Source organism: Drosophila novamexicana, unplaced genomic scaffold, assembly GCF_003285875.2.
Source record: "Drosophila novamexicana strain 15010-1031.04,08,12 unplaced genomic scaffold, DnovRS2.1 tig00000008-arrow-pilon, whole genome shotgun sequence".
Lineage (NCBI taxonomy): Eukaryota > Metazoa > Arthropoda > Insecta > Diptera > Drosophilidae > Drosophila > Drosophila novamexicana.
In genome coordinates, this window is record NW_020824765.1 from 2494712 (window position 1) to 2521070 (window position 26359).

The window sequence follows — 26359 nt, forward strand, 5'->3', positions numbered from 1 at the left end:
AGTCGGTCAGACAGTCAGTTAGTCAATCAGTCTGTCAGTCACTCAGTCACTCAGTCACTCAGTCAATCAGTCAATCAGTCAGTCAGTCAGTCTGCCAGTCAGTCAATCAGTCAGTCAGTCAGTCGGTCAGTCAGTTATCAATCAGTCAGTCAGTCACTCAGTCAGTCAGTCAATCAGTCGCTTAGTCAGTTAGTCAATCAGTCAGTCAGTCACTTAGTCAATCAATCAGTCAGGACAAACAGTTGTTTATAGAGAGACATTACAATATTCGTGGATTTTGTTGACCCCCTTTACTTTTAATATGTCCCCGCCAAACTGTCTCTAAATTGCATTCCCCAGCAAATTGCTATATTTAAATTTAGATCAAAGTGCTTACCAAGCACACACGCACACCCACACAACCCCACACACACACAGTTCAATTTCAGTTGGTGTGAAATTTGAAAAGGGGTGGACCTGAGATTCGCCGGGTCGGCTCAGCCAGGTGGGCCAACTTGGAGTGAATGTGCACTGACCTTAAAAAACATTTTTAGACGCGGCTCTCACAACAATAGAAGGACGGGAGATTGAAGGGACAGCCTGGTCTATTGATTTTGACGTTTTAAAAATAGAGTTGAATTGAAGGAACAGAATCTGTTGCCACTATAAAACAGCTCACATATGGTATATATGTGTATGTATGTGTTTACGTGTATTTAATAATGCGTGTGTGTGTGTGTGTGTGTGTGTGTGTGTACAGTTGGAAGTTGAAGTTACCTAATAACTTAAAACCCCAAGCAGCTTTTGTGGTCATAATTCGTCTTGGCCAACACCGTCGCGTTGGCCCCATCGCTGACGATGCCAGCCAAACAGCAACAGAACCCTCAGGCCAGGCCAAAGCCTCAGTCAAAAGGAGTGTCGTGCGCTGTTTGTTGTTGTTCTTGTTGTTGTTGTTGTTGTTGTTGCAATACTATTGACATTATTGATGGAAATTCTTTTGTGTGTAACAAAAATAAATAAATAAAAAAAACAACAATGAAAAAGGAAAAGCAACTTGATCTGTGTATGTCGACTGCTCGAATACCCTAAAAAACATTTCTTAAATTTATAAACTAATAATTATAAGAAAAAATTAAAAAATGTTCATAAAGTTTTATTGAACATTTTAAAGATGTCAGAGACAAGGCTCGAACCTTGGTCCGTTGACATGGAAAGCCACCAAGCGCTTTGTTGGGTTCGAATCCTTGCTAAGAACGGATTTGATTGGAATCCAATATGGAATACTTGTTACAAAATAACTAATTGAAGAAGACAATAAATAATTTGAATAAAATAGAATAAAATATTTAAATAAATAAAGAATAAAATATTTAAACAACATCTAGTTGCACAGTTAGCCTGATCTGCCCCATTTCGAGTTGCATTCGAATATTTGGAATGCCCGAAAGTGGCCGCCGGCAAGTGTATTAATAGAATACGCGACTCTGGGGCTGTTTACTCTTTCTTAGGCAGCAAATGAAAGCCCGACGTGTCGCGTATGTGGACAGGTGCATGTCAGTGTGTCTGTCTGCCTGTGTGTGCGTGTGTGTGTGTGTGTCTGTTTGCCTCCGTTTTCGTTTACCATCCGTCTGTTTCGAATGCAGCCCAGGCCCATGGGCCAGACTCGGAGACTCACACCCAGAAGAAGATCGAGACGTCGAGTGCGTGTGCCCCAGCCAAACAGTTATGCAAATCATGAGCGGGTAGGGGCACACGTTTTCCCCAATTTCCCCTCGCCCACTTCCACTCGAGCTGGAGCTTTTTGGTGTGAGTATGCGTGTGTGCGTGCATGTGTTTGTGTGTGTGTGTGTGTATTTAGCGCCTAATACCCAAGTTTATGTCGCTTAATTATAGCCTTTAAGCAGCCGCTGTTTAACATGCTAATCGCCCGAGTGCTTATGCGTCTCCTCCTGCACATTTCAGCGGCTGTATCAAATGACCAGCTTTGGCCCTAAGACGACAGCCGCCACTCGACGAGGCTCTGATCATGGGACATGGCATTTGGGTGGCTGGAAATTCTAGTAGCTTGGGAGCGGAAATCCGCCAACAGCCTGGCCTTTTAAGCAGATCACAACTATTTCTACGTCAATATACATACATATAGAGTAACTATATTTTGCCAGCTAAACGGCCCATAACTTGGCTAGTCTCAAATATGGCCAGAACTCATATAAGTAATTCATGCTAACCAGCCATGGGCGTAACTGCGGCCCATTGTTCGATCACACCTGTTTTATGGCTTTGCCTAGGTGCTTGTTGTCGGCCAAAATTAGCGGACACAGATCTGCTTTTAATGATCGCAAAATAGCTTCAAGCACCTCCGATTAATTTGCCATAAAAGCTGAGCTTTAATTGCTTGGTTAATTTGGCAAACAGGAAATCTGTGGCAAATAAATCGACATATAAAATATGGACAAGTAGCCGCCTCCAATTCGTTTTCCTCACTCAAGTTTTTAGGTTCAATAAATGTTTTTTATATGCATATACCACTCCTGCCCCTTACATGACACCCTAACTAGTTCATAAGTCGAGTGCAGTAGTAACAAGCCGGCTACTGTATACTCTTTCACAGTCCAATAACAGCTTAAGACAAGCGACCTTCGAGTTGCCCATCCTATCAGGAGTCTAAGAAGCAGATCCTCTGCCCGAATACTCCCCCGCAACACTAATTACCATGCCCACCTACCTTAAGGGCGGCACGTGCCCTCAACAAAATCCAAAATTAATTAAGTTTAAAAAAGAAATGTTAGAAGCTTGGCGCCTTATAACAAAAGACACACAAATTACGCAAAAGGCAACAGAGATCTTGAAAGCCGTTTAAAAATAAAATTAACAAAAAAAAAAGGAACAGCAACAAAATTGAAAAGCTCTACAAAAGACATTAAATCAAAATGGAAAAGAGTTTTAACGATTTTTGAGGTCGGAGCAATTCGTTTCCAAAAGTTGGAAAGTTAGATTGAGTTCAAGTCTATTTCTACGATTTATGCAAAACATAATTTGGGACAAGGGGATGAAAGTAGTTGAGGTATATTTAAATTTCTTATCCTTATCCTAAAAAAAAGTAAAATTAATGGGAGCTAAATCCAAAAATTATAATTTCTAATTATTTTGCTTTGCGTTTAAATTGAAAAGTAATTTTAGGTCAGCACATTTTTTATTTTTTAGAATTTTGATTATAAATTTTGTATATATTGCATTATTTCTAGCCTTAGCATAGTAATAACATTTTATGTAAGCGTGTCGCAGCAGCTAGATTCGTGTCAGGCGACGCACACTTGTTGAGCATAAGTATGTTACGCTCTGAGCGCAATATATTTTGTACTTAGCGCAAAATGTTAAGTTAACAGTGGCCTGTTAAAACATAAAAATAAATAATTTCTAACAGTTGAATGAAACATTCATAGGTTGAAATTTTGACATTAAACAATTTTGTTTGCTGGTTTGCCAAAATTAAAAAAAAATACAATTAAAAAGTTATTTTAACAAGTCTTTTTAAATGATTCAAAAATAATTCAAATTATTATTGACAATTTAAATAATTTTGGAAAATAGTATTATTTTTTTTAGCACATATTTGATATTATATTCCACTTCTTGTAACAGATATTCTTAAAATCGCAGCTGCTCAGCTAATTCTGAAGTCCAGAACTCCAAATGCCTCGCCAACATGCAAGCAAAGCGCCAACAACATTGAAGTCTCTCCAATGCTTTGCGCTCACTAGTTTTATTCCAGCAGCGAACGTGGAGCAAGTTGGTTGTGTCGCGCTTCGTTTCGGTATCTCTCTCTGCTTCTGGTTCAATTTCGTGTTTTGCTTGGCTCTTGTGCAGCCCAGTCTGCTTCGTACGGTACCTACGCCAAGCTCTGATTCAAAGTCGTGCGCGCTCTTTCTGCTTGAGCGTGTGTGTCTGTGTGTGTGTGTGTGTGCGTTTCAACAAGTGTTTCAGTAAACAGAATGCGAAACAAATGAAAGAAGCAGCAACAAGCAAATGACAACAACAACAGCAACAACTCAAATGAATGTTGGCAGCGGCATCTTATCAGAAAATACAATAAAATAAAATGAATAAAAATAACTTGATGTGCATATTCTGCTAATTCGTTGAAAAGAGAATAATAATAAATAAAAGAAAAGTGCTGAAAGTGCAGAGTTTTGCGGTCTAACAGAATTATTTGTTTTGATAATTCGTCGACTGCGGCGGAATTTCTCGAAAGACGCCAAACCGATAACTGAGCCAAGGAACCAAACCAGACGCTTGTCAACAACTGTGGAGAATTGTGTCTCATGTCAATAAATGTATAAATAATTGAAAAGCCATTGTCATAATAAAAGCGCATATAAATATCTGTTGCATATTTCATAAATAACCACCAGCGAGTTGAATGTGAAGTGTTTTTTTTTTTTTTACTGAACTAAGGTACAATAATCGTTTGTGCAACATGAGCGAAAAGAATTTATGTTATGCAATAAAATACCTTTTAGCGGTTGTCCTCCAATAACAGGGGCTGGGCTTTGATTGATATGTAATTACGAGACATGTTAAATGTGAAGCGGGCAGCCAAGTTCCAAACCCTAATGTCAAGGCTTTGGTTGCTTTCTGTGATAACTGACTTGACCTCCATTCGCGCATTACGAAATGGCTTTCAGTCTGCAATTACCAATAATTATTAATTTAATAACATACTCGAAGTTGCAAATGCTCTTGATATCATTTGGGCAAAATATTGTTTTTACATTTTTTGAATATATATGTGTAATATTCTTAGAGAATCTAATAAGAATTTAAGGCAAGAAATGTGAAGAACGCATTTTTGCCTAGAACAACTTAAATAGGAATATAATCTAGACTTAACATGCGACAGCAAAAAACTAAAAAGTTAAACTTAAAACAAAGCAGATAAAAGATAAAATATCCATGGGGTATATATGTCTATATATAATCGATATATCTATATATATCTATATCTATATATATATGTATCTATATATCTGTATATCTATATATCTGTATATCTATATATCTATCTATATATCTATATATCTGTATATCTATAAATCTTTATATCCATATATCTATATATTAATCATAAAGTATTGTCTTTTTAGTCTCTTAAAAGACTTTTATTTTATTTTATTATCATATAAAAAAGCTGTCCTATCTCCAGGTCAAAGTATTCTGAAACCAGGCTCAAGAGTTTTTAATATAACCGATTAATGGCGATTGCTAATTGAAGCTTTTAAACATTTCAGCAAAAAACAAAAAAAACAGTCTAAAGCTTTGCGACCCATAAAACTAACGACAACATAAAAAGTGCTGTAAACAAAAAAAAAAAAAGGAAAAACAAAAACAACAACAACAACAATATAAATACAATAAAAATTAAAAAGGCAATAACGACTTACGAATTTTCACAACTTTATGTTTGTAACGGATTTTTGAGGCACTTTGACAAAAAAAAAAGTTTATTGCGCTTTTTTGCTTTGCTGCCCGTTTCAAGAGATTTTGGAAGTGAAGTTCCATTTTGTGCGCTGTTTGAAAAAGGGTGAGTTTTGTTTTTGGATGTTACCCAATAATATTATAGTTTTAAAGTTCCATATATATATAGCTCTCTCTAAGAAAAGCTCCATATATATAGCTCTCTTTATGAAAATATCCATATATATAGCTCTAAAGGAAAATGAACAATAATTTCAATAATTTACTTAAGTAATATTTGCAATATCGCTTTAATTTCTTGAACTCGCGACAATTTAACATTAAGTCATGCGGCAATATGCCTATGTTATTTCAGAAAATCAAGTGTATCAATTTTGATCCCAATTTTCAGTTATTTTTGTCAGCGCAAAGCAACATTTGCTTTAATAGATATTTTGTCTTTAGTTTCTAGAGTATTTCTGGAAGCCAATATTTGACACCTACTATATATATATGACTACCTGATTCCCCCTGTATATAGGATATACTGTTTTCAATGTGTTTAATTCAATTAATTGTGTGGATTAGAAAAGGGAGCATGTCGGATTATTTCTAACTATTTCGAATTGGAACTAATATTCATGGCTTTCTTTAACTATTTATTAGTTTCATATAATTTCTCGATTATTTTAAATTTGTTATCTTTGACTTAACATTTTGCAAAACTAGAATAATTTTCAAAAAATTTTCGATGCAAAAGTTAACACAATCTTTATCTATTCTTAACTTAAAGCTTCATATTTCCCAAGCTTAATGTTATACGCCCATTTTTATATTGAATTCTTTGTACTCCTCTTGCGATAGAAAATAGGATCCAGCCTTAGAATGGATACGTACATCTATTTAATGCATTGGGAAATTAAGAACTTGCTGAAAAATGACTAAGCAACACAAGGTGAATACATTACCTAAATTTATAACATTTTTAAAAGCATTCATTCAGCTTATATTTATCGGAAGTAAGGTCTAGTAGGGCTTTTGCTTTGGTCTTATAATCAATTTAAAACTAAATAGCAGACTTTTAAATGTGTAGGCTATATTATTTAACAAGTCAAAAGTAATTTTAAATAACAGCTTAGAATTGCAAAATGTGTAAAGTACCGAGCAAAGATCTTAATCAATTTGTGAGGTCTGCTCTCTTGGCCAACCGAACTGTTTGAGTCTACAGAATTGGTATCCAATTCAGAATTCGTTCAAAGTGTGTGTTTGGGTTGAACAACCCGAAACAAACCGAAGCCGCAACCGCAACCGAAAGCGAGTGGCAAGTCGATTGATGTATGTACTCAAAGTACGCGTTGCGGTTGCAGGTGCTCGAGCTCGAGCTAGTGGCAGGCACATGAACTTCACAATCTGGCCGGCGAGATCTAATGTCATTAAATTCGCACAAGGTTAGATGTGAGCCAGCAGCCAGCCAATCGACAGAAACTTTTCATTTCGTGTGGGTCTCGCACCTGTCGCCGACTGTGATTTGGACTCTGTCCCTGTCACCGTATGTGGTTATTTGCCTTAGCCGTCACACGGACTATCGATATATTAATACAAATCCTTATACACTAACTCAACTTTGATGTTTGGCAAAAGGAAAGTGGAAAAACATCTGGAATGCCTTGCGTTTGCGGGAAGAAGTGCTCGCTATTGTGCCTCTTCATCAGCATCTGGGGCACATTCCAGATGCTGCTGATGGGAATGTCCTACTCGATGCACTCGTTGGCGTTTCTACATTCTCTGCCGCTCAAGGACCATTACAATAGCCTGCAGGAGTTTCGCACCGAGGCGGATCGCGCCTTCAGCGAGCTGGCCATACGCTGCTATGTAACCGCCGTGCTCTACGGTTGCTTTGCGTTCATCTCCTACATTTGTTTGCGTTTAAGGAATAAGAAGCTAGCTGCGTCGAAGGACGCGAAACAACTTCGCAAGCGGAAAGTCTGAAACTCTGAGATGCATTTTGTATATACTTATATATTTTGTAGACATCATAAAGCAATGCTTCAGCGATCAAGCTATTTTTTTTTTCACCTTTCTTTCACAGCAGCACAACCCACAACCTCACTCACGCCTACACCCACGCCCACGCCCAAGTCCACGCCCACTTCAGTTAGAGACACAACTGCAGCAGGGAAACAAGTTTGTTGACCGCATTCTCGACTGACGTGATTAGCTTCTCTTTAGCTTCTTTATCTGGTTAAGCTACGACGAACTACTTTTGTCCGTCCGTCCGTCCGTTTGTCGAGTCTTTATTATGCATTCGCTTCAACTAACAATTTTGACAAGTTTCCAGCGCACGTGACACCTTTGTGGATTTGTACTTTGGGCGTCATAAATTTCCATGAAACTTTTGATGCTCTCCAACATGCTAATTAGTCTGGGCCCAGTCTCTGGTCTCGCTGAGATAAGCTTTGTCTGCGTACAGGTAAACCGTTGTGTAAATTATTGTACACGTTTTACTAGTTGTTGTCGGCCAGTTATTCTTTCTTTGTTATCACCACAAATTGTTTCAAACTTTTAGTACGTTTACCAGAAACATGTTTTGTCGGGATCAAATACATCAGCTTGTCCAGTTCTAAAGAACATTTTACTTAAGCTCTTGCTCCCCAGCTATAACACGTATAATTATATACAAGAAAAATTCTATTTAAAGCGTGTTTCAAATGAATAATAATAATAATTTACTTAGGTCGGGTGCCACCTGTAAAAGGCAGAAGAAAGTATATTTTTCATCTGTGCCGATCTGGTTATGGCATATATTTATATATATATCTATATATACTCTGTATATCAAGGAGGACTACATGAACTAGAGATACAATATACTGTAAGTTCTCGTTAACTTAAAACATATTGGGAACATTTCACTATTTCCCACTATTTCACTATTCCCTTTGTTTTGGTATATCGAAATATATTTAACTTGCAATATTGTATATGGATTATCTTTATTTTAGATAGAGAAACGTTTTAACTTTTCGTTTTCATTCAAACTGACACTATATCTATATCTAATTGTAATCAAGTAGTCCGTCTGCCAAAAATGCTAAGGAATCAAGAACGTGGAACATTTGAATAAAAATCAGAAAATCACGTTGTGTTAAGTAGAGTATTCAGTTTGAGAGCTATATACCTAGAATTCGCATTCGTTCGTGTAGTGTGGAAATAAGAAGGGATCTCGCGTTCCATATTGTGAGTACAGTTTCCATATTTTCCATATTTTCTGCAATGTTTTTTCAACACATAGACATGCTTTCAAAAATAAACATAGGGAAAGCTAAATAAAGCAACGAGAAAACGAAGCAGGTTTTGAGAAAATTTTGTGTCAACCCGGACAACTATATTTTTTTCAGTCACACCCATAATAATAATTATAATCAAATTCTACGCTTAACAATCGAAAAGTCGTCAAGGGGACAGAACAAATATGTCCAGACTTCTGATGGCCGCCCCATCGCGGCTATCCCGTGAGAGTAAGTATTCCCCTTAATATTGGCGCAAGCTATTGCATAGATCTTAGGCTAACCACAACCGGGTACGATTCAACTGCAGTGCGCACCAATCGATTGAACAGTTTGGTAAACGTAACGCGACAAATGGCCACCAAGACACCCAGCAAGTCGACGGCAGCCAAGTGTCCGGCACCGGAGCCACCGAAGCTGAAGCCTGGCTACTTTCCTAGCGGTGGGACTCATGCCGTCTTCAGTGATATGCCCAAGCCGGAGGGCGACTTTATGAAGGCATGGCATGCCAAGAACTCCAAGTACAATATGGTTCTGCTGAGCGGGATCTTGGCCGTAATTGGCAGCATTGTGTTAACCGTGACCTCGGGTAAGATGCCTCTGTTTGCCGATGTGCCCGATTATCCGTACACCGAAGACGAGATGGAAGAGTTCGCAGTGGAAGAACAGCGCCGGCAGGAGGAGAAGGAGGCGCGCGAGCAGCTGCATCAGGATATGGTCGAGGCTAAAGAATTGAAAATGCGACGTCGCAAAGCCAAGGAGGCCATGGCACGTGAGGTGGAGCTAATGCAAAAGGATCTCGACGAAGGCGTAACCGACAATGAAATGGCTGAGCTTGTCAAACTGACACAGGAGCGCGAAGAGTTCGAGAGCTGGGAGAAGGAGGAAATGAAGCGCCTCGAGGAGAAAGAAAAGGAACGCGACAAAATCAAAAAGGAAAAGGAAAAGGCCAGACAAGAGCAGCTAAAGCAAATCGAAAAGGAACGAAAGGAGCGCCAAAAAGCCAACTAACCTCCACTCGCAATCCATATCCACATACAACAACACGCACGTTCTCATGTTCCACAGCAATAGGCCATATTATTGTTGGCCCAATAAGTTAATTTCCACTTGCTTCCAACACTTAAAACAAGAACAAAAGCACCAAAACTCAAATATATATATATGGTGTAAACAAATCAAGAACAAGAACTAAATAACGCAAACAACAACACAACAGCAATATAAAAGGTAAAATGAATAATAGTTAATTAATTAATTTAATTAATTCAACAATTTCATATGCTTTGGCAAATGGTTAAGAATAAATATTGTAATTGTTGTTGTTGGTAAAAAAAAAATAAGAATGACATTTGGTCTAAGGGTTAATCAGGGTCAATGCAGCACTCTTTCTTAACTTTAATAATACAAAAAATAAAGTCAAGGGAAAATCAACAAAACCCGCGGCAACTTATATGACAATTTTCATAGCCTTTCCCCACTCAAATTTTTATTATTTATATTATATATATTCTACAACTGGAAAACAAACTAAGCCTGGCCAAGTCCGTCTGTCCATCTGTCGATAAGAGCTGGCGACTTGACATATCTATATTTCCATATACGATATCTCTGCTTTTATATCTAATTCTATCTAAGTTCCCATATCCAAACAGACTACTCTTGTTTACGCAGAGCTATTTAATTGTTATTGTTTAAGAGAAAATCGATCTGATCGATCTCTTTTTTTTTTTATTGAATGAATATGAAATTGCTTAAATTTAAACAAGTAAGAAGCTCTAGTCGGGAGTTTTCGACTAGGTGATACCCTCTTCAATTAATATGTAGTTATATAAAATTCTATAAGCTACAAGTTAAATTTGGTGAGTCTAACTCTTAAAACGTAAACGATTTACTCCCAAAGCAGTATTTCGATATCGATTTTTATCGATTGCTTAGAAATTGGGCAAGCTAGCGATTATCGCTAGATCAACTTGGCTATTGTTGCTGATCTAGGATATATATACTTCTACCTTCCGCCTGTTACATACATTTGCACAGATGCATTCTGTATAAAAACTATTGACTGGCATAAATATTAGAAATAGATGAATGGGTATGTGGTCTCTTGGGGTAGACAAAACCATCCTGAATACGCTCTGACCGCATTTGATTCAATGATCTGCTCACATTTTCCACTGCAAGTGGCCAGCTTTGTGCTATTCTGTTCTGACCCAAATGGGGCGATCGCCAAGTGGTTAACGGCTGTGACGGGGTCTATGGATAAAGCATATAGCTGCAACAACGGATTCTTCTGTGGCATTAGCGTGCCGGGCGAGAGCGAACAAAGGAAATGGCTCATTGCATGTAATCAGCGCACTTGCCGCATTGCCAACTAAATTGTAAATTGTATCTCATAGATAACGCAAGCACATTTCGCATGCGGCGATCACAGCACGAATTTCAATTGGAGATGCATAAAGAGAGCAGCTTCACTGTTCCAATTGTCCAAACAACGGACACATGTTGTCAAGCTAATAAAATAATGCTCTGTGTCTTGGGCACTCGACTCGGCCTCTAGCAATCTATTAAATGCGATTCGCTACTGCAACTGGTTGCTGCAACTGCCCCGCCCCGCTCCGGCCCACCTCGATGCGTTTGTATCTGCATCTTTGAATCTATATCTTTTGCGCTAAGTGTGCTGGATGTGCGCACATAATGAATCACAATCGTCGTCAGTTAAGCTCGGCTTATCATTAATCAAATTAGCTGCAGCAGCAGCAGCAACAACAACTGCAGCAGCAGCAGCAGCAGCACAGTGGGTGATAGGCGATGCTCATCATCATTAATGCATGAAAATGAAAAGCCAGCTCGACAAAATGGAGCGGCAAATGAACTCTGAATGTGAATTAAAGCGTAACGGAAAATGATTTGAGGCTGACGTCAAAATATTTTTAGCTGCAGCCAAACTAAAATGATCTATTTAGACAACGATTTTTCTTTAATATAGGTTTTTCTTATATTGCCGACATTAGCCGACAAACCAAACGCAAGTCAAAAATGCATTTATCTATAACAAATTTCGAGGGCAGGCCTTAAAATTATCGGCCTGGTTTGATTGGAAGACTGATTAAATAAAAGTTACCATCCTTGACGTATTCGCAAGAGGCATAAACTAAAATATCGTACAGAAGACAAAGCCAACACAAAGATATCGTTCATTAAATATTATAAAACTAAATTCGAATGTGGGCAAACCAGAGAAAGCTGATAGAATCCACGAATTCTAATTTAAATACCTTAAGAAATCTTGCTATAAAAAAAGATAAAATACATTTTTGGGGGAAAATATCGTTCCTTTTTTGTCCTATGCTGGAAGAACTATTATGTACGCCTTAATAGAGGGGCAAGGAGATAAATTCGAATCATTAACCAAATCATACTACCGACTATGTACTTGTGTACCTGTACCTAAGCATATTTTGAAAAAAAAAAAAAAAACTAACAAACATTTGAGACTTGAGAAACAATCTGAAATATAGATTAGGATGTTGAGGCAAAGTATAAATAATAAACTATTATAATAATTAAATAAGTCCCCCACATTAATGTGTCATCTTCTTCGATTACAATTAAATAGTTGATCTTTCTTTTTGTTAACATTTGCGACCACTGTGCACTGCCCACATTCGCGGCAGCTGAATGTTGAAACTAGCCTCCCGTGTGATTTATCATATGCATTCTCTATGCGCTTTTCCAGAACCCGCCGCCTTTAATACTGTCACACTGTCACACGGTCGCCCTGTCGCCCGATGTCGGTCGTGTTTGCTCCTCTGCCTTTTATAATGCATTTATGCTGCAATTTGTTTGAATTAGCGCTCGGATCGTGAGCGCTTAGCGCGACGCCTGTCGCTTTATTTGGGGCGTGTGTCGCTATCTGTATCTGTATCTGTATCTGTATCTGTATCTGTATCTGTATCTGTATCTGTATCTGTATCTGTATCTGTATCTGTATCTGTATCTGTATCTGTATCTGTATCTGTATCTGTATCTGTATCTGTATCTGCATCTGCATCTGTATTTGTATCTGTATCTGTATCTGTATCTGTATCTGCATCTGCATCTGCATCTGTATCTGTATCTGTATCTGTATCTGTATCTGTATCTGTATCTGTATCTGTATATGTATCTGTATCTGTATCTGTATTAGTATCTATATCTACATTTGTTTGTGTAGCTGTGCATGATTATTAAACCGTATCTCATGCATCTCGACTGAGCTAGTTTTAAGTAAAAGTAGCTGCCTAGTCTATTGCAACACCCATCGAATGCTTCCGGGTAAAGGTCTCTTTGTGTCTACCAAAAATGTTCTCTTTGACGTGTATCTATGCGACTTGCAGCAATGCAGCTCTTATCTCGCCAACTGGCCGAGCTTATCTCTGGCCGCATGTAAATATTTGCATCGGTGGCTGTTATTGGTGTTTATTATGTTGTGCCTCTGGCTGTGGCTGATAAAGTTGGTGAGGTGGCATACCATTTATAAGGTGGGATGCTGATACCTTTTCGTCTGCCACCTGCCACAAGGTGTAACAAAAGAGCTGCGGCCGCCTTGGAAATGTTTCGTTATAGTAATTGCAGTTGTGCGATGTTGTTAGACTGCATTTCATTTTCAATAGGTTGCTTCTGTTACTGTTAATGTTTGTGCTTCGCCATTTCCCAGGCCAGCTAAGGCACATTCCACAGATGCTCAGACTGCGGCTGAAGCTGCAGCCAACGCCAAGGCACTAACAAGTAAAGCAAATATACTCTAGAAGTTATTCGAGAGAAACACGTTTCTTAGAGAATAGATTTCGATTTTGAGCACAAATAGAGTACGATTAGCAGAACATAAGTCGGTCGATAATCAGACTATTGTATTTGGAGAGCTTGGATTTTTACTTATCGTTGAAAATATCTTTAACTTGTGGAGTTTTTGTATTCCAAGATCCAACTTGGCGATTTTATATCTTACAATTTATTGTTTTCTGAGAGTTCTTGAACAAGCCCAAGCCAATCGAGAGCTTTTCCTCTGACATCCGCAAAAGCGTATGAGAACGGACGACTATATCGTATAGCTCCTAGAAAGGTCTACAATCCCTTTCGACAAGCTTACTTAATCATTTCCATTCTTTCTTGTTAGTTAATCCATTTTTGCCATTTAAATTTCCGTTTCCTGTTATCCGGAAAACACTTTACAAGATCAATATTGTACTGTGCCAGATAGCTTAACAAATATTATTTTTTTCACCAAGTCAGCTTCTGCCTTTCTTCTTAATTGCATTCAGTTCTGGAAAATCGAAGTCTCCATCCGATAAATACATATGCCGCAGCACTTTACTCATAATTGCAGCTGCTCCCAACACAATTTCCCCTCGTCTTCCCCAGTTACCGTCCAAGTGCCAGTCATGTTAACCTTTGCATTTGATCAGCGCAACACCTGATGCTAGTTGCCACACTTCTTTCATGGATTTGAAGATGGCTTTACAAGATTCTCAATCCACGAAGACTGCCCAGAGCAACGAAAATGTGCCTAGACCCTAATAATGTGCTAAGAGTTGCAGACTTTCGCTTCGGCAGCCCAGAAGAGATTTTTAGCTAGCCAATAATTTCAACTCTCACTTAAAAGGTGATTAAAGAAGCTCTGTGAAATGTGTTTAATGGACGAAAAATGTACGCTAATTATGCAAATTGAGCAGCATTGAGCACTACAACAACAACAACAACATGCTGTTCGATACAAGTTTTCGCCTCGAGGCAGTCGAATCGAATCGCAGCGCAGCCAAAGCGTGCCAAAGCAAAGTTCTGTTGATATTGACGTCTTGCCACAGTAAAAGAGCTCAGCTATAACAATTCTAGCGCTTTGTATCTGCCAGATACAACAGCAGCAGTGGGTCAATTCTCCATGCTCTACTCTCGCTGGCAATCAATTTGCCAACAGTTGTTTGTCCGATTTGTTCTAGCCGCGAAGCCTTCTCTGCGCTTCTCATCGCTTCTCTTCGCTTCTCTCCGCTGCGAGTTGGTGTGCAGCTCACGTAGCACGTCCCGCTACGGGCTCGAGTCTGCGGCTGACTCATATTGCAGTCATAATAATAAGCATTTCTCTAGTTACTTTGTGTACTTTCTATGTACGCCGAGCACACGACTTGTTGTTGTGAGTTTTTAATTAATTTTTAATACACTCGCGCGCATTTCATTGACTTATGGGCTGACTTCTGAGTAGCTCGACTGCCTGTCAGCTGCCCAGAGCCCAGAGCTTGACAGCGCAACGCAGTCATTATTAATTTTTCATCTTTTTTTTTTTTTTTTTTTTTTTTTGGGCAACTCGCGGGCGGAATGTGTGACCAGCACGGCAGCGGCCTCCAGCTCAGGTTGCCTTTGTCCAATTTGTTGGCGGCTGGCCATCATCAAATTTTTATTATTGTAAAACAAGTCCACAGTGTGCACAGTGGAACTTCTTGCCCAAAAGCGAGTTTCATTGTTAAGAATCTTGACTCTAAACGAAATACTGAAAATGATTTGTTGAGTCATCTGATTCAATTGTTTCTTCTAACTGGCCGAATGCTTTAGGCACAGTCCGAAACTATTTGGAGAATCGTTCACGTTATTTATGATTTATGTTGGAGTCGAACATGAAAGCAGGATTTCAGAGTATCAAATATATGGATATTGTTCTTTCAAAATATTTTTTCTTTTCTTAGTTTAATCAGAGCTTTTAATTTAAGCTTAAGTATCGCTTTCGACCCACCGTGCAATTTGTTACAAATTTATCCAAGCACGTAGACATAACTAACATGTACGTATATGTCGGCTCAGATATAAATATATGATACATATGAATTAATAAATTACTGCATTAAATTGTTATGTTGGTCTTGCTGCCGCCCTGGGGGCGTAAACGATTTGTCTTTGGTTAATTTTTTTTTTTCGGGGGCTTCTTAGTCGAAGTACCGCTAAGTCAGCCTCAGATTGCGGCCCACAGGTCCTGGCCTCAGCGCGGGCAGCTGGCCAGGCCCGAATCTGTCAGCCATATATCAGCTGTGTGCGGGCCGACAGGAATGCAGACCACTTGAGTCGGGCCTTTTAATAAAGTAATTAAAGCCATGACACTGGATGATTTTTTATGGCCAAAAATAATTGGGTCTTCTGGCTGACGAGGCCAGGTCCACACGATGTGGGCGAGGATTTTGGCTCCACACAGCAATTTCTATTTGTTGGCTTTTCTTTTGATATGTTCGCCAAAGATAATAAGCAATAAATTGTAAATTTTCACTTAATTTCATTTAGTGCAACGCAACACGAAATTTGATTTAATTCCCTCTGCCGTTTCCAGCGAAAGCTCAAAATATGATGTGTTCATTTATTTATTTATTTCCTTTTTGTTGTGCGTATAATTGTTGGCTTAATGGCTTTTAAATATACAATTGCTATTGTTTCGCATAGTCTGCGCTTTTTGCAAGCTGTTAAATGTTTTACTTTCGCTCTTGTTTTAATTGCCGCCTGCTCAACCTAATCATTACATTGCTAATGGTTATTTATGGCGGCTGCCCGCTGATGATGCCCACCAACAGACACATTAGCAAATCTTGCCCAGCTGATGCCCAGCTAATGGTCACGTTAATGTGACCACAAAAGAGCGTGTGAACTCCATTACAAAATAACAAGCACCCGTCTGGCAAAGTCTCTGCACACTTTAACATGGCCAAATTCCACGAGTGAGTATCGTTTTACCTGCGCCGTTCGCCAGGTGTGACAATCGACGTGGTTCAAGTTCAAATTTGAATAATTTTTTGTGCTGAATTGCATTCGGACTTTAAATATCTTATGCTTTAACTTGAAAGTATATTTGAGCAGTACTCAAAATATAAATTTCACTCAACAGACAGTTCTCGGGAGAGATGCGAGGATTAAGGCTCTAATCAGAGGCTAATGCATTACTAATACTAGCTATAATAATTAAATTATAATAATAACATGAGAACATCTGAATGTATGTTTTAATACAACTAAAACTGGTTGTAGTTTAAATAATAACGATGCCAATAGTAATAATATTATGGGAATATTTGAATACAACTAAGTTGATTTCCAGCGAGAGGGGGATCGTATTATTTTATGAGAGCGTAGTATTGCCCAGAAAAATACATATTTATTCGTGTCACTTGCAGTTTTTACTCAAAGTCGGTTCACTTTCGAGCTGCTTTTCGGTAGCTGCCGCTGCAAATGTGCTTTTGCAACAAGTTGCTTTAATCCATGCTCCAGAAATTTGTTTCCATTTAATTGCAATGCCAGTGGCTGGCATTTTGCGTACCCTCTGCCCCTCGTCTCGAGGTAATTGCAGCTGTCAGCGTTTGCGGGTTGAAAACATTTTTAGCAATCGCTTTGCGAAAAAAAACTGTTTTATTTTAATGTGCGGCAAAAAGTGCTTCGGTTCGCTCGGTTAGTCGCTTCTTTTGCTTGCCACGAAAATTGGGTCAGCAGAATGTTGACAAGGAAATGTGTTAATGATAGTGAATGGCGTAATTAACAAGAAAATTTTTTTTAAAATGCGGATCGCATGCCAAAAACGGCGGTTATATGACAGTTTGCGAGGACCGCAAGGTAGACAGGAAATTGCGGGAATACCTCACGTGCTCGAGGCCAAAGTTTTCAGAAAAAAAACACTCCAATTAAATATTATAGAAAACTTTAATTAAAAATAACAAAATTAGGTTCAAAAAAAATTTTTTTTTTTGTAAATTTAATATGTTTACTTGACTTGGACCTTTAGCTACAGGTTCATTCACATCTCCATTTAGGCTGCACTCTGATGTTCCGTCTAGTATATGTAAATCAACCAATAACAGTTACAAATTATACAGAGCTCGCGGCGAAACCCATTCAAAAATCATTAACAAATTAATGTGAAAATAATAACAAATGAACTGCGGCTAAGCAACACACACGCGCTCACACACACAGTCACAATAACGAACACACACTTGAGAAATATGACAGCTTACAAACGGTAAAAATGTGGCCGACAGCAGCAGCAGCAATAACAAATAACAACAAACATTAGCCAGCTTAACTTTGCTTTGCGACGTTGACAACTTTCAAGGCGTCAACTTTCAGCCAGCCTATGGTAAATTTGTGTGTTGTTAAGGTTATCTTCATGTTAATGTTAATGTAAATGTTAATGTTAATGTTACCGGTAATGTTAACGTAAATGTTAATGTTAATGTAACCGGTAATGTTAATGTTAAAGCTAATGTTAATGTTATTGTTAATGTTAAAGCTGCTGTTAATGTTAATGTTAAAGTTAATTTATGTTAATTTCAGGAACAAGATAAATAGCAGAAAATTGATATAATTTTTAACTTAAGCTCTGAGGAAATGTTAAGCATAAATAGTTGGCTGACTTTATTTGCAGTTTTGAGCGCTAATTAAATGCGAACTAACTTTAGGATAAAAGTTGAAAATCCTTGTATTTACCGAACAGTCTTCTATCTACTAACGAAGTGAAAACTTTGTTCAATTAGTTTTGGGCCAATGTCATATATAGATTGATTAAACGGCATCTGCTTCCTCCATGGATAATCATATCTAAGAAAATTGTTGAATCAACTCATAGAAGTCATTTCCACATTTAGTTTGCCTCTTTTTTGTCGTCCCTTATTGAGCGGAAGTACATTTTCGATTCACCTTCTAATGACTGCAACATCGATCAACTTGCGCCTATGGAATTTATATGCTTGAGTCATCATTGGACGTAGCCCTGATATTGGTTGCTTTATTCTCTTCTTTATTTACTGGTCTGGGCGACGCTTCCGTTTGCCGGTGCTCGATTGCTTAGCAATGGCAAATCAAATAGTCAAATCTTTTTACAAACACAATAAGCACATGGCACAACCAACTCAAAAGCCTGTCCAAGAGTCCACGAGTACTCCTCCAAGTGCAAGTCGCAATCAACAACGTTTCCGCTGGCAGCCCCAAAAAAGGCATTGAGCAATTATTGCTCTGGCTGTGAAAAGCAAAAGCGTCGACAGTTGAGAGTCAACCAACACCAACCACAACAACATTGTGGCTATATTGCGCCCACTAATATCCATGGCCCGGTCTCTTGTGAAAGGCAAAGACCGGTCAATAACAGCAACAGCAACAGCAACAACAACAACATGCAACTTAAAATTGTCAACATTGCAGCACTTGCCGCATAGCTTCGACTTCAACTTCAACTGCGATTGCCTTAGTGGAGAGGCACGAGGGTCTACGGCCCGACTCTGACTGAGACTGGGACCGAGACGGGGACTTCCAGCTGCGTAGACAGCGCGCAGACATTGCTCGCAGTTTCAGTTTTCAGTTCTCCAAAACGGCCAAGCCAAAAAGTATTTGCAACAAGTTGCAGCGTGTATACGCTTCGTCTGGGTTAATCTATGGTAAATCTTGACTAAATGAATGCCCATCATCCCAACCAATAAATCATTCTGGGCTCAACTCAATTGTAGTTTTTGGTATATTTATTTTCAGTAGGTCGCATATTTAAATACTTTTAGAATAATTTTTAAAATCGTATATTTATTCAATAAAAACCAAGGTGGAAAGCTATGTTACAAATAAAATACAAAAGTAAATCTGTTAGTTCTGTCTCGGATAGTTTTGGAAATACATGTTAATATTAATGTAATATTAATGTTAAAGCTAATGCTAATGTAAATGTTAATGTAAATGTGAAGCTCTGTTACAATTAAAATATTTCTTATGTTAGTTCTGTATTTTAATTATAAATACATTGTTAACATTTGCATTGACAACCTTGCAACTGCAACAATAGAAACTAAAATATTGAAAAGCAAGTGGCACGATGTTAAATTCGCAGCTTGCAACATGTTACCAACTGCAAGACCAAGCTTAAGTACTTTGCAGGCGGCTTTAGAAATCATTGCTGTTTTTGGTCGCGTCTTTTATATTTATATATGTTTTTTTTTTTGTATTTTTTTGGCATGCGCCGCGTGAAAAACGAAATGAAAAGTTGTCGATGTTGCTGGCGTTGTCGATGCTGCCGTTTGCTGCTGCTGCTGTTGCTGTTGCTGCTGTTGCTGTTGCTGTTGCTGTTGCTGCTGCTGTTGCTGCTGCTGTTGCTGCTGCTGCTGCTGCAGTTGTCGATGTTGCAGCCGCAGCAGCAAAAAGCATTTGAAAATGGAAAGTCGTTGTTGCCGTCTTTTCAGTTTTGCAGTTTTGTTGATTTCGTTGATTTTTCGGCTGGGCAGCAACCGGTTGCATTGCCAACATTAGCTCACATGCAACAAGCTCGTGTTGTTGTTATTTCTATTGCTGCCATTGCATATTTGTATTATTTTTATTAGTTTTCGATTTATTATTTGTGTATGTTGGCGGGTCGGCTGCTAATTGGTTGCCCAACAAAAACAAAACAGGAAAGAACTTTGCAATCGAATGCAACCGACTGCGCAATACTCTGTTTTGCGATTACAGCTGCGAACAGGCACGAACTTCAAAGAAGTTACTTAACTCTTGGAAATATGGATTTTGGCAAACTGCCATTAATTAAAAATTCAGATTTTCACAGTATTTTTGCCCAGCCCATCCTATATACTCGTTTAACTTTGTATACAGCAACATTTTGTAACCGTCTGTTAGAAATTTTTGATTGCAAATCTTTGAGATACCACGAAAAACCTGTAGACCGTTTGTATGTGCCGCTTATGAAAGCGAAAGTATGAAACGTTAAAATTTGTAGTACGGGAAAAGCGAAACCCACAACTATCATAAAAAAAAAAGAAAAAAAAACCAACTGCCAACCAAGTGCAGGTTTAGTGGTCCATAAAGACCTCTCATTAAACCGACTCGAGACTCGTAAATAGAAATTTTCACCATGCTCTGAAGTTATGTAAGACCCTTTTGGAAGAGTTTGACCAGCTTTAGCTAACAGAGCTATTAAAATTGCAAATTTATAATGTGATAAGCTGATATATTTTGCATTTTTTTTGCATAATTTATATCATATGTATGTATCGATCCAAACCGAAACGAAATCTTATTTCTGTGGCAAATTTGCGTACATCCTAGATGGATATTCCAAAGATGACAAAGGATTTTAGATCTGATTGGCTTACGACTGAATGTAAAAAGTAAACCTACTATTTTATTATTTTTTGTATTTGTATGAGTTAATACAAAATCAACTCAAATATGTGGCTGACCATGACAGACAAGGAACTAATCTTGAGGTGGGCATAAATTAAAATTGAGACTTGATATTATGTTATCTAGGTTCGAAGACAAAGCCAAGGAAGCATAGCACGAAACAAATTCATATGTTTTTAGGGTTTTATCAATTCTTTGGTTAACATATTTCGACAAAAACTTGTCCAACTAGTTGCGACTTTTCATTCATGTTTCATTTACTCATTACTGATCCAAGGGCAATCCCGACTTAAACTTCCCACGACTTCTAACAGCCGCCAAATTTATTCGCACTTTCATCGACAGATTCCGCAAAGTTTCACCTAAGCATCCAGTCATCCACTTATCTGGGCACCTACATAGATAAGTATATATGTTTATACAGTTATCAGTGCCCCCGCACAGTAGATGATTCGAGTGTTCATACAACACGCACAACAAGTTGGCAGCTTATTCACTTAAGACTCAAATTAACATTGATTTAATTCGTGCGTATTACGAGTATTTCGCTTTCTGAAGTGTGTATAACTTTCACTGTAGAGACCGAGACCTCAATGTATATCTGTCCCTGCTTATCGATAGAAAACATTAATTAAAACATTATATACACATTATTAATTCAGTCGATTTTTCTGTTATACGGCGGCATCTTTCTCTCTGTGTGAATATTTTACAGCTGCTTTTTTCTTCTTTTAATGTTCGTTTCATTTCTTTTGGTTTTTGTTGTAATTTTTTACATTTTTTGCGCTAATTTTCGCACTTGGCAATGACGCCGTTTGTTTGGTTTACGGTTAACGGTTTTGCTATGGGAAATGGGAAAAGCGTTAAGGAAAAGACAACTGAAGCTAAGTCAAACTGTTCACACAAACGCCTGCTCACACGGCCACGAAGTTATGTGAAGTTAACCTTCAGTTTTCCGGGTAATAAGTGAAACAGTTTTTCGTTTTTCGTGCTGTAAAGTTATATAATGCAAAAGCTTTAGGGAAGTTTTTAAATACATTTGCTTTGCTGCACTAGTTGAGATGCATTAAAGTTATTATAATTATTTATTTTACATAAATATTGAAAAATCAATTTCATTTCCATTGAGCAAAACTTCAAAGCCAATCAATGCTTTCTGCCCCTTAATGTTAAATAACTGCTGTTAAGTTACGGTCAATTAACAGAGTGCCGCACTGTTGCCAACGCTCTGTAAGTTAACAGAACGCGTTTCCCATGCGAATGTGTGACACGCGTCTTAAATGATTTTTTAAACTACTTTTAACTTGTAAACTTCGCCAGTCGATTTTGTAGAATTCAAATGAAATTAAAAAAGAATTACTCAGAGATTTGTGCACTTTCTAAGCCAATGTTAGCACATAAATCAGAAACTTCATTAACACAAATGCCAAAATCTATGAATATAAATCTAAATGCAACGACGCAAAGCCAAGCCAAGCCAAGTCCAAGACTCTTTCGGCCAACCTGTCGCCGCGCGTCCCCGGCTCCTAGCAGCGCCTCCTGGCCAACTACGTGACGACCTCATGTGCTGAAATTATAGCAAAAGTGCAACAACGGCAACTGGCAGCCAGCAGCCAGCAGCCGGCAGGCAGCGAAATAAATAACTCAATTTAGGAAAAAGTGTTAACTTGAAATTTGCCAATAAATCAATGGACAGGCGGGCAGGCACCTTGTGATTAGCAGCAACCCAAAACCTGCCGATTGCTTATCTACTCGCAACTCCTGAACCGAACCGCTACGAGTCATTTTCGAAAAGCGGAAGACTTTTCAATAAGCTTTAGCATGCCAAAAGAAAAAAAAAAAACTGATAAAAAAAAGGAGAGAAAAAAAAACGACACCGACTGCAAGATTGGGCAGCCGTCACTTGGCCTGACAGGCAATAAACTCGGCGATTTTTGTTGCCGTTTTGTGATTTTTTTTTGCCTGTTTTTTTTTTTTTTATTTTTTGTATGTTTCTGTTGCCAGTTTTTGCATTGCGCTGCCAAAAAATAATTTGGCTCACTTCACGCCTGTCAGACGGGAAGCCGCTTAGATCTTATCTCGTTGGCTGCGGCTTATGATTTTCAAACAAACTTCAATCAACGTTTAATTGAAATTAATTTGTTCATCAACTTTGTACACATGTATATGCCAGCTTGGCTAATTTAAATAATTGTTTGGCCCAGGCCCAAGTCCCTTGCATGTCCCTGATAAGGCTCGTGTGCGTCTAGACGGATTCCAATTGGGATTCAGTTTCTGGTTCTGTTTAACAGCGAGTGTGCCAATATGAAATAAGTATATGTGGTATATATTAAAGCTGAAATCCAACCGGTTCTTGGTTACTCGAGCCGATATTATTATGCTGTAACCGGTTTGCGTGCCGTTTTATTTTTTTTTTTCTTTAATTTTATTCTCCACGTTTAAAATATTTTTGTTTTCGTGTTTTTTTTTTTTTTTGTTTTCTGAAACATTTTGTTTGCATTTTAAGCGCATTTGTTGTGGTTCACAGTTTCGCTCAGTTCCAGTTCATCTGAACAGACCCGATAACTGTAAACTGTTTGTGCTCTTTTCTTATGGCAGGCAAATTTCATAACGGGCTGCCCGATGCGCCGATTCGCTCGGCCTCTGTTGAATAACATGACATGCGCTAACATTTTAATGCGCTGTCGACTCAATATGCCCCACTGTGCCATTGCCAGACTCGGGTCCATTGTCTTCGCTTTGTTGAACAGGTGCCCAGTTCATTATCATCTATGTATAATGCAAATCGCTTTGTTCTCGCGATTTGGAGCGTTGTTTGTATGCTGGGCCAGAAATAACTTATAAATCTCATTGGTAAGGTCTTTCAACGCATTCACACAAATATAAATCAAATATCAATAAATAATAGCATTAAATATTTAATTATCTAATCCCTTTTCAAAACTTTGCTATGCTTTCAGCTTTGAAAATCGCATCATACCTAAATCGGTCAGCCGCTAATCAATTAAGGGGTAAGCCAAACAATTTCTAGTTCCCGATATGTTTACTTATCAAGAAGTTTGTTTACCAAGCAATTAAAGTAACATTCGCAGCCAATTGGCAATGTTTATGTTGGCATCACTCAATCGGAGCCCATTCAGGAATCGATGTCTCACAATGAGACGACGACTTTAAGTTTTTCTTTCAGCAATTTTGTGCCTATTTCCGCCTTTTAGCAAACGTTTTCCGCGTTGCGACAAGCTACACAAACTGCATCGGGAAATCGAAAATTGACCTTAATTATCATTAGTCAGCAATCGATCGATACATAATTATTGTCGATACATATCGATACATAATTAATGGCGTTTCGATATTAAGCGGAAATCTTAAAATTTAACAGAATCTTGGGGCTTCTTTTTAGACCTTTTTAGCTTTTGTGAACTTAAAGTTTGCCTTTCATGCTCCAGTTATAACAAAATTATATTGCCAGCGATTTTGGTCAATTGCTTGGGACAGTAAAAAATGACTTTCCAAACAATTAGTTCAAGTCTCTTTGCCGCTTTTCCTCCCGTCTCATTTTTTCTTGCTCTCTTCTATAGCTGCTATTCTGTGCTCCCATCCCGCCCCCCTTCCAGCTGCACATTATTTGTGGTTTTGCTTAAATGCACAAGCAACTTGGACACAGGCAACAGCTGAACGTGTTGCTTATTAAAAGAAAAGTTGACAAATGACAAATTCAGCGAAAAAAAACTTGCCACGGAGAGAAGAAAAAGCGTTTACTAGACGTGAAAAGCGCCAGCTAAAACACAAAGTGAAAATCTACGAAAATTCAAGTATTGCAAAAAGTTATGAAAATTAAATGAAATTATTACCAGGTCTTGAGCGTTTTCCTAAACAAATCACGCTTGAAATGGGCGTAAAGTGAAATCGCAAGTAAATTACAAATAATTGGACCCAAATAGACCCAAAGGTAAAATACAAATGGGACAAGTTACAGTCTCAGATGGGAACCTTCGAAATATATACTTTATATAAACTTATCATTTTCTTGGATTCAGGATAACGTCTACCAGAGCGAGGGCTTACTGTGGCATGTGGCAACGTCAACAAACAACTATTGCATATAATAGCAGAATTTTTAAAGTCATTTTCAACGGGTGCCAGGTATAAAATGTACTCAGCATTTCTGGGATGAATGTGCTCCGATTTATATACTTGTGGCAACTGAGACTTCTTCGGTGACTTTCGATTGCAGCAACATTTAAGAAAGAGACCCTTATGTGTGATGAATCATTAAATTTCCTTCGGTTTTTGTTCATGCCATGAGTAAGAAGTGAAATGACTTTCCACAAACAAATGAATTCTTAAATGTTTGACTCACATATCTGCTAGAGTTCCTTCTAACGTCTGGCACGACCATAATCATTGAGTTTATTTATTTATCGTATGTTGGGCTGAGGAGGCCGCCCTCCATTCCATTCTATTATATTCTATTCCATTCTATTTCATTCTCTAGCAACATTTTGTCAGTGCTGCCCATTTGCTAAAAGGTAGCTTTAATAAAGTTTTGTGAATTTTCATTGTTTACAAAAGAGTCGGCCATTTGCTTTGTGCAATATTTGTCTGCATTATTTTTGTAGCTCCGGTTCTGCACAACAGATTTTTGTTCATTCTGTGTTTCTTGTGTTGTCAACACAATTAAGGCAAATTGGCAATTGTTGCCGTTTGCCCTCGTCATCGCGTTTCGGTTCCAACACCTTTTTTGCTCAATAGATACAACACTTTAACAGTAGTTTTGACATTAATAGCCAAACCAAACAATGCCCCCGAACAGTGCAACAAAAGCACCAAAAAATAAACAAAGCAAATTCAGAAAATCATAAATAACTTGATACAGCTATTCGATTTTTTTACCCTTGCGAGGGTATTATAACTTTGTCGTGAAATGTGTAACGCATAAAAGGAGACATCTCCGATCCCATAAAGTATATATATTCTTGATCAGCAGCCGAGTCGATCGCCATGAAACTTTGCAGAAATCCCTCTTTTAATTGCACGCAGTACATATGTCGCAACCAGCTGGATCGGACCACTATATCATATAGCTGCCATAGGAACGATCGGTAGAAAATTAAGTTGTTATATGAAAAAGTTTTTTGTTTATCAAGATATCTCGACCAAACTCGGCATTTCTTAGCTTTACTATGTTCCTTATACATATGCAAAATTCCAACAAGATCGGACCACTATATCATATAGCTGCCATAGGAACAATCGGTCGACAATAAAGTTGTATGTTAAACCTTTGGTTTTTCAAAATATCTTAACCATACTCGGCGTTGTCTTTGTTCCCTGCGCTTCTCAGATACGGGCAAAACACTTTGAGCATTATGAAAAGGTTAGGTCTGCAGGGTATTAAATCTTCGGCGTGCCTAAGGTACCCATTCTTTCTCGTTTTATTTTTATTTAGAGTTTATTATTATGTTTAGTGCGTGGCC

At 38.2% G+C, this 26359-nt stretch overlaps 2 protein-coding genes across 2 annotated transcripts; both read left to right on the forward strand.

Annotated features, from left to right (window-relative positions):
• Positions 1-7011: 7011 nt before the first annotated feature.
• On the forward strand, positions 7012-7479 carry LOC115762897 (ribonuclease kappa). Its single transcript, XM_030705276.1, has one exon. The coding sequence runs from the start codon at positions 7096-7098 to the stop codon at positions 7420-7422; it is 327 nt and encodes a 108-aa protein (XP_030561136.1). The 5' UTR covers positions 7012-7095; the 3' UTR covers positions 7423-7479.
• A 1038-nt stretch (positions 7480-8517) lies between these two features.
• Positions 8518-10055, forward strand: LOC115762886 (histone-lysine N-methyltransferase, H3 lysine-79 specific). Its single transcript, XM_030705264.1, has 3 exons — positions 8518-8670; positions 8726-8951; positions 9031-10055. The coding sequence occupies exons 2-3, from the start codon at positions 8906-8908 to the stop codon at positions 9729-9731; spliced, it is 747 nt and encodes a 248-aa protein (XP_030561124.1). The 5' UTR covers positions 8518-8670; positions 8726-8905; the 3' UTR covers positions 9732-10055.
• Positions 10056-26359: the final 16304 nt, after the last annotated feature.

What these genes read in the sequence shown, in the direction of transcription:
- LOC115762897 (XM_030705276.1), top strand. Translation starts at nt 7,096, where the DNA reads ATGCCTTGCGTTTGCGGGAAGAAGTGCTCGCTATTGTGCCTCTTCATC.
- LOC115762886 (XM_030705264.1), top strand. Translation starts at nt 8,906, where the DNA reads ATGTCCAGACTTCTGATGGCCGCCCCATCGCGGCTATCCCGTGAGA. An exon ending in ATCGCGGCTATCCCGTGAGA is followed by an intron (nt 8,952 to 9,030) that starts GTAAGTATTCCC and finishes ATTCAACTGCAG; the next exon opens with TGCGCACCAATCGATTGAAC.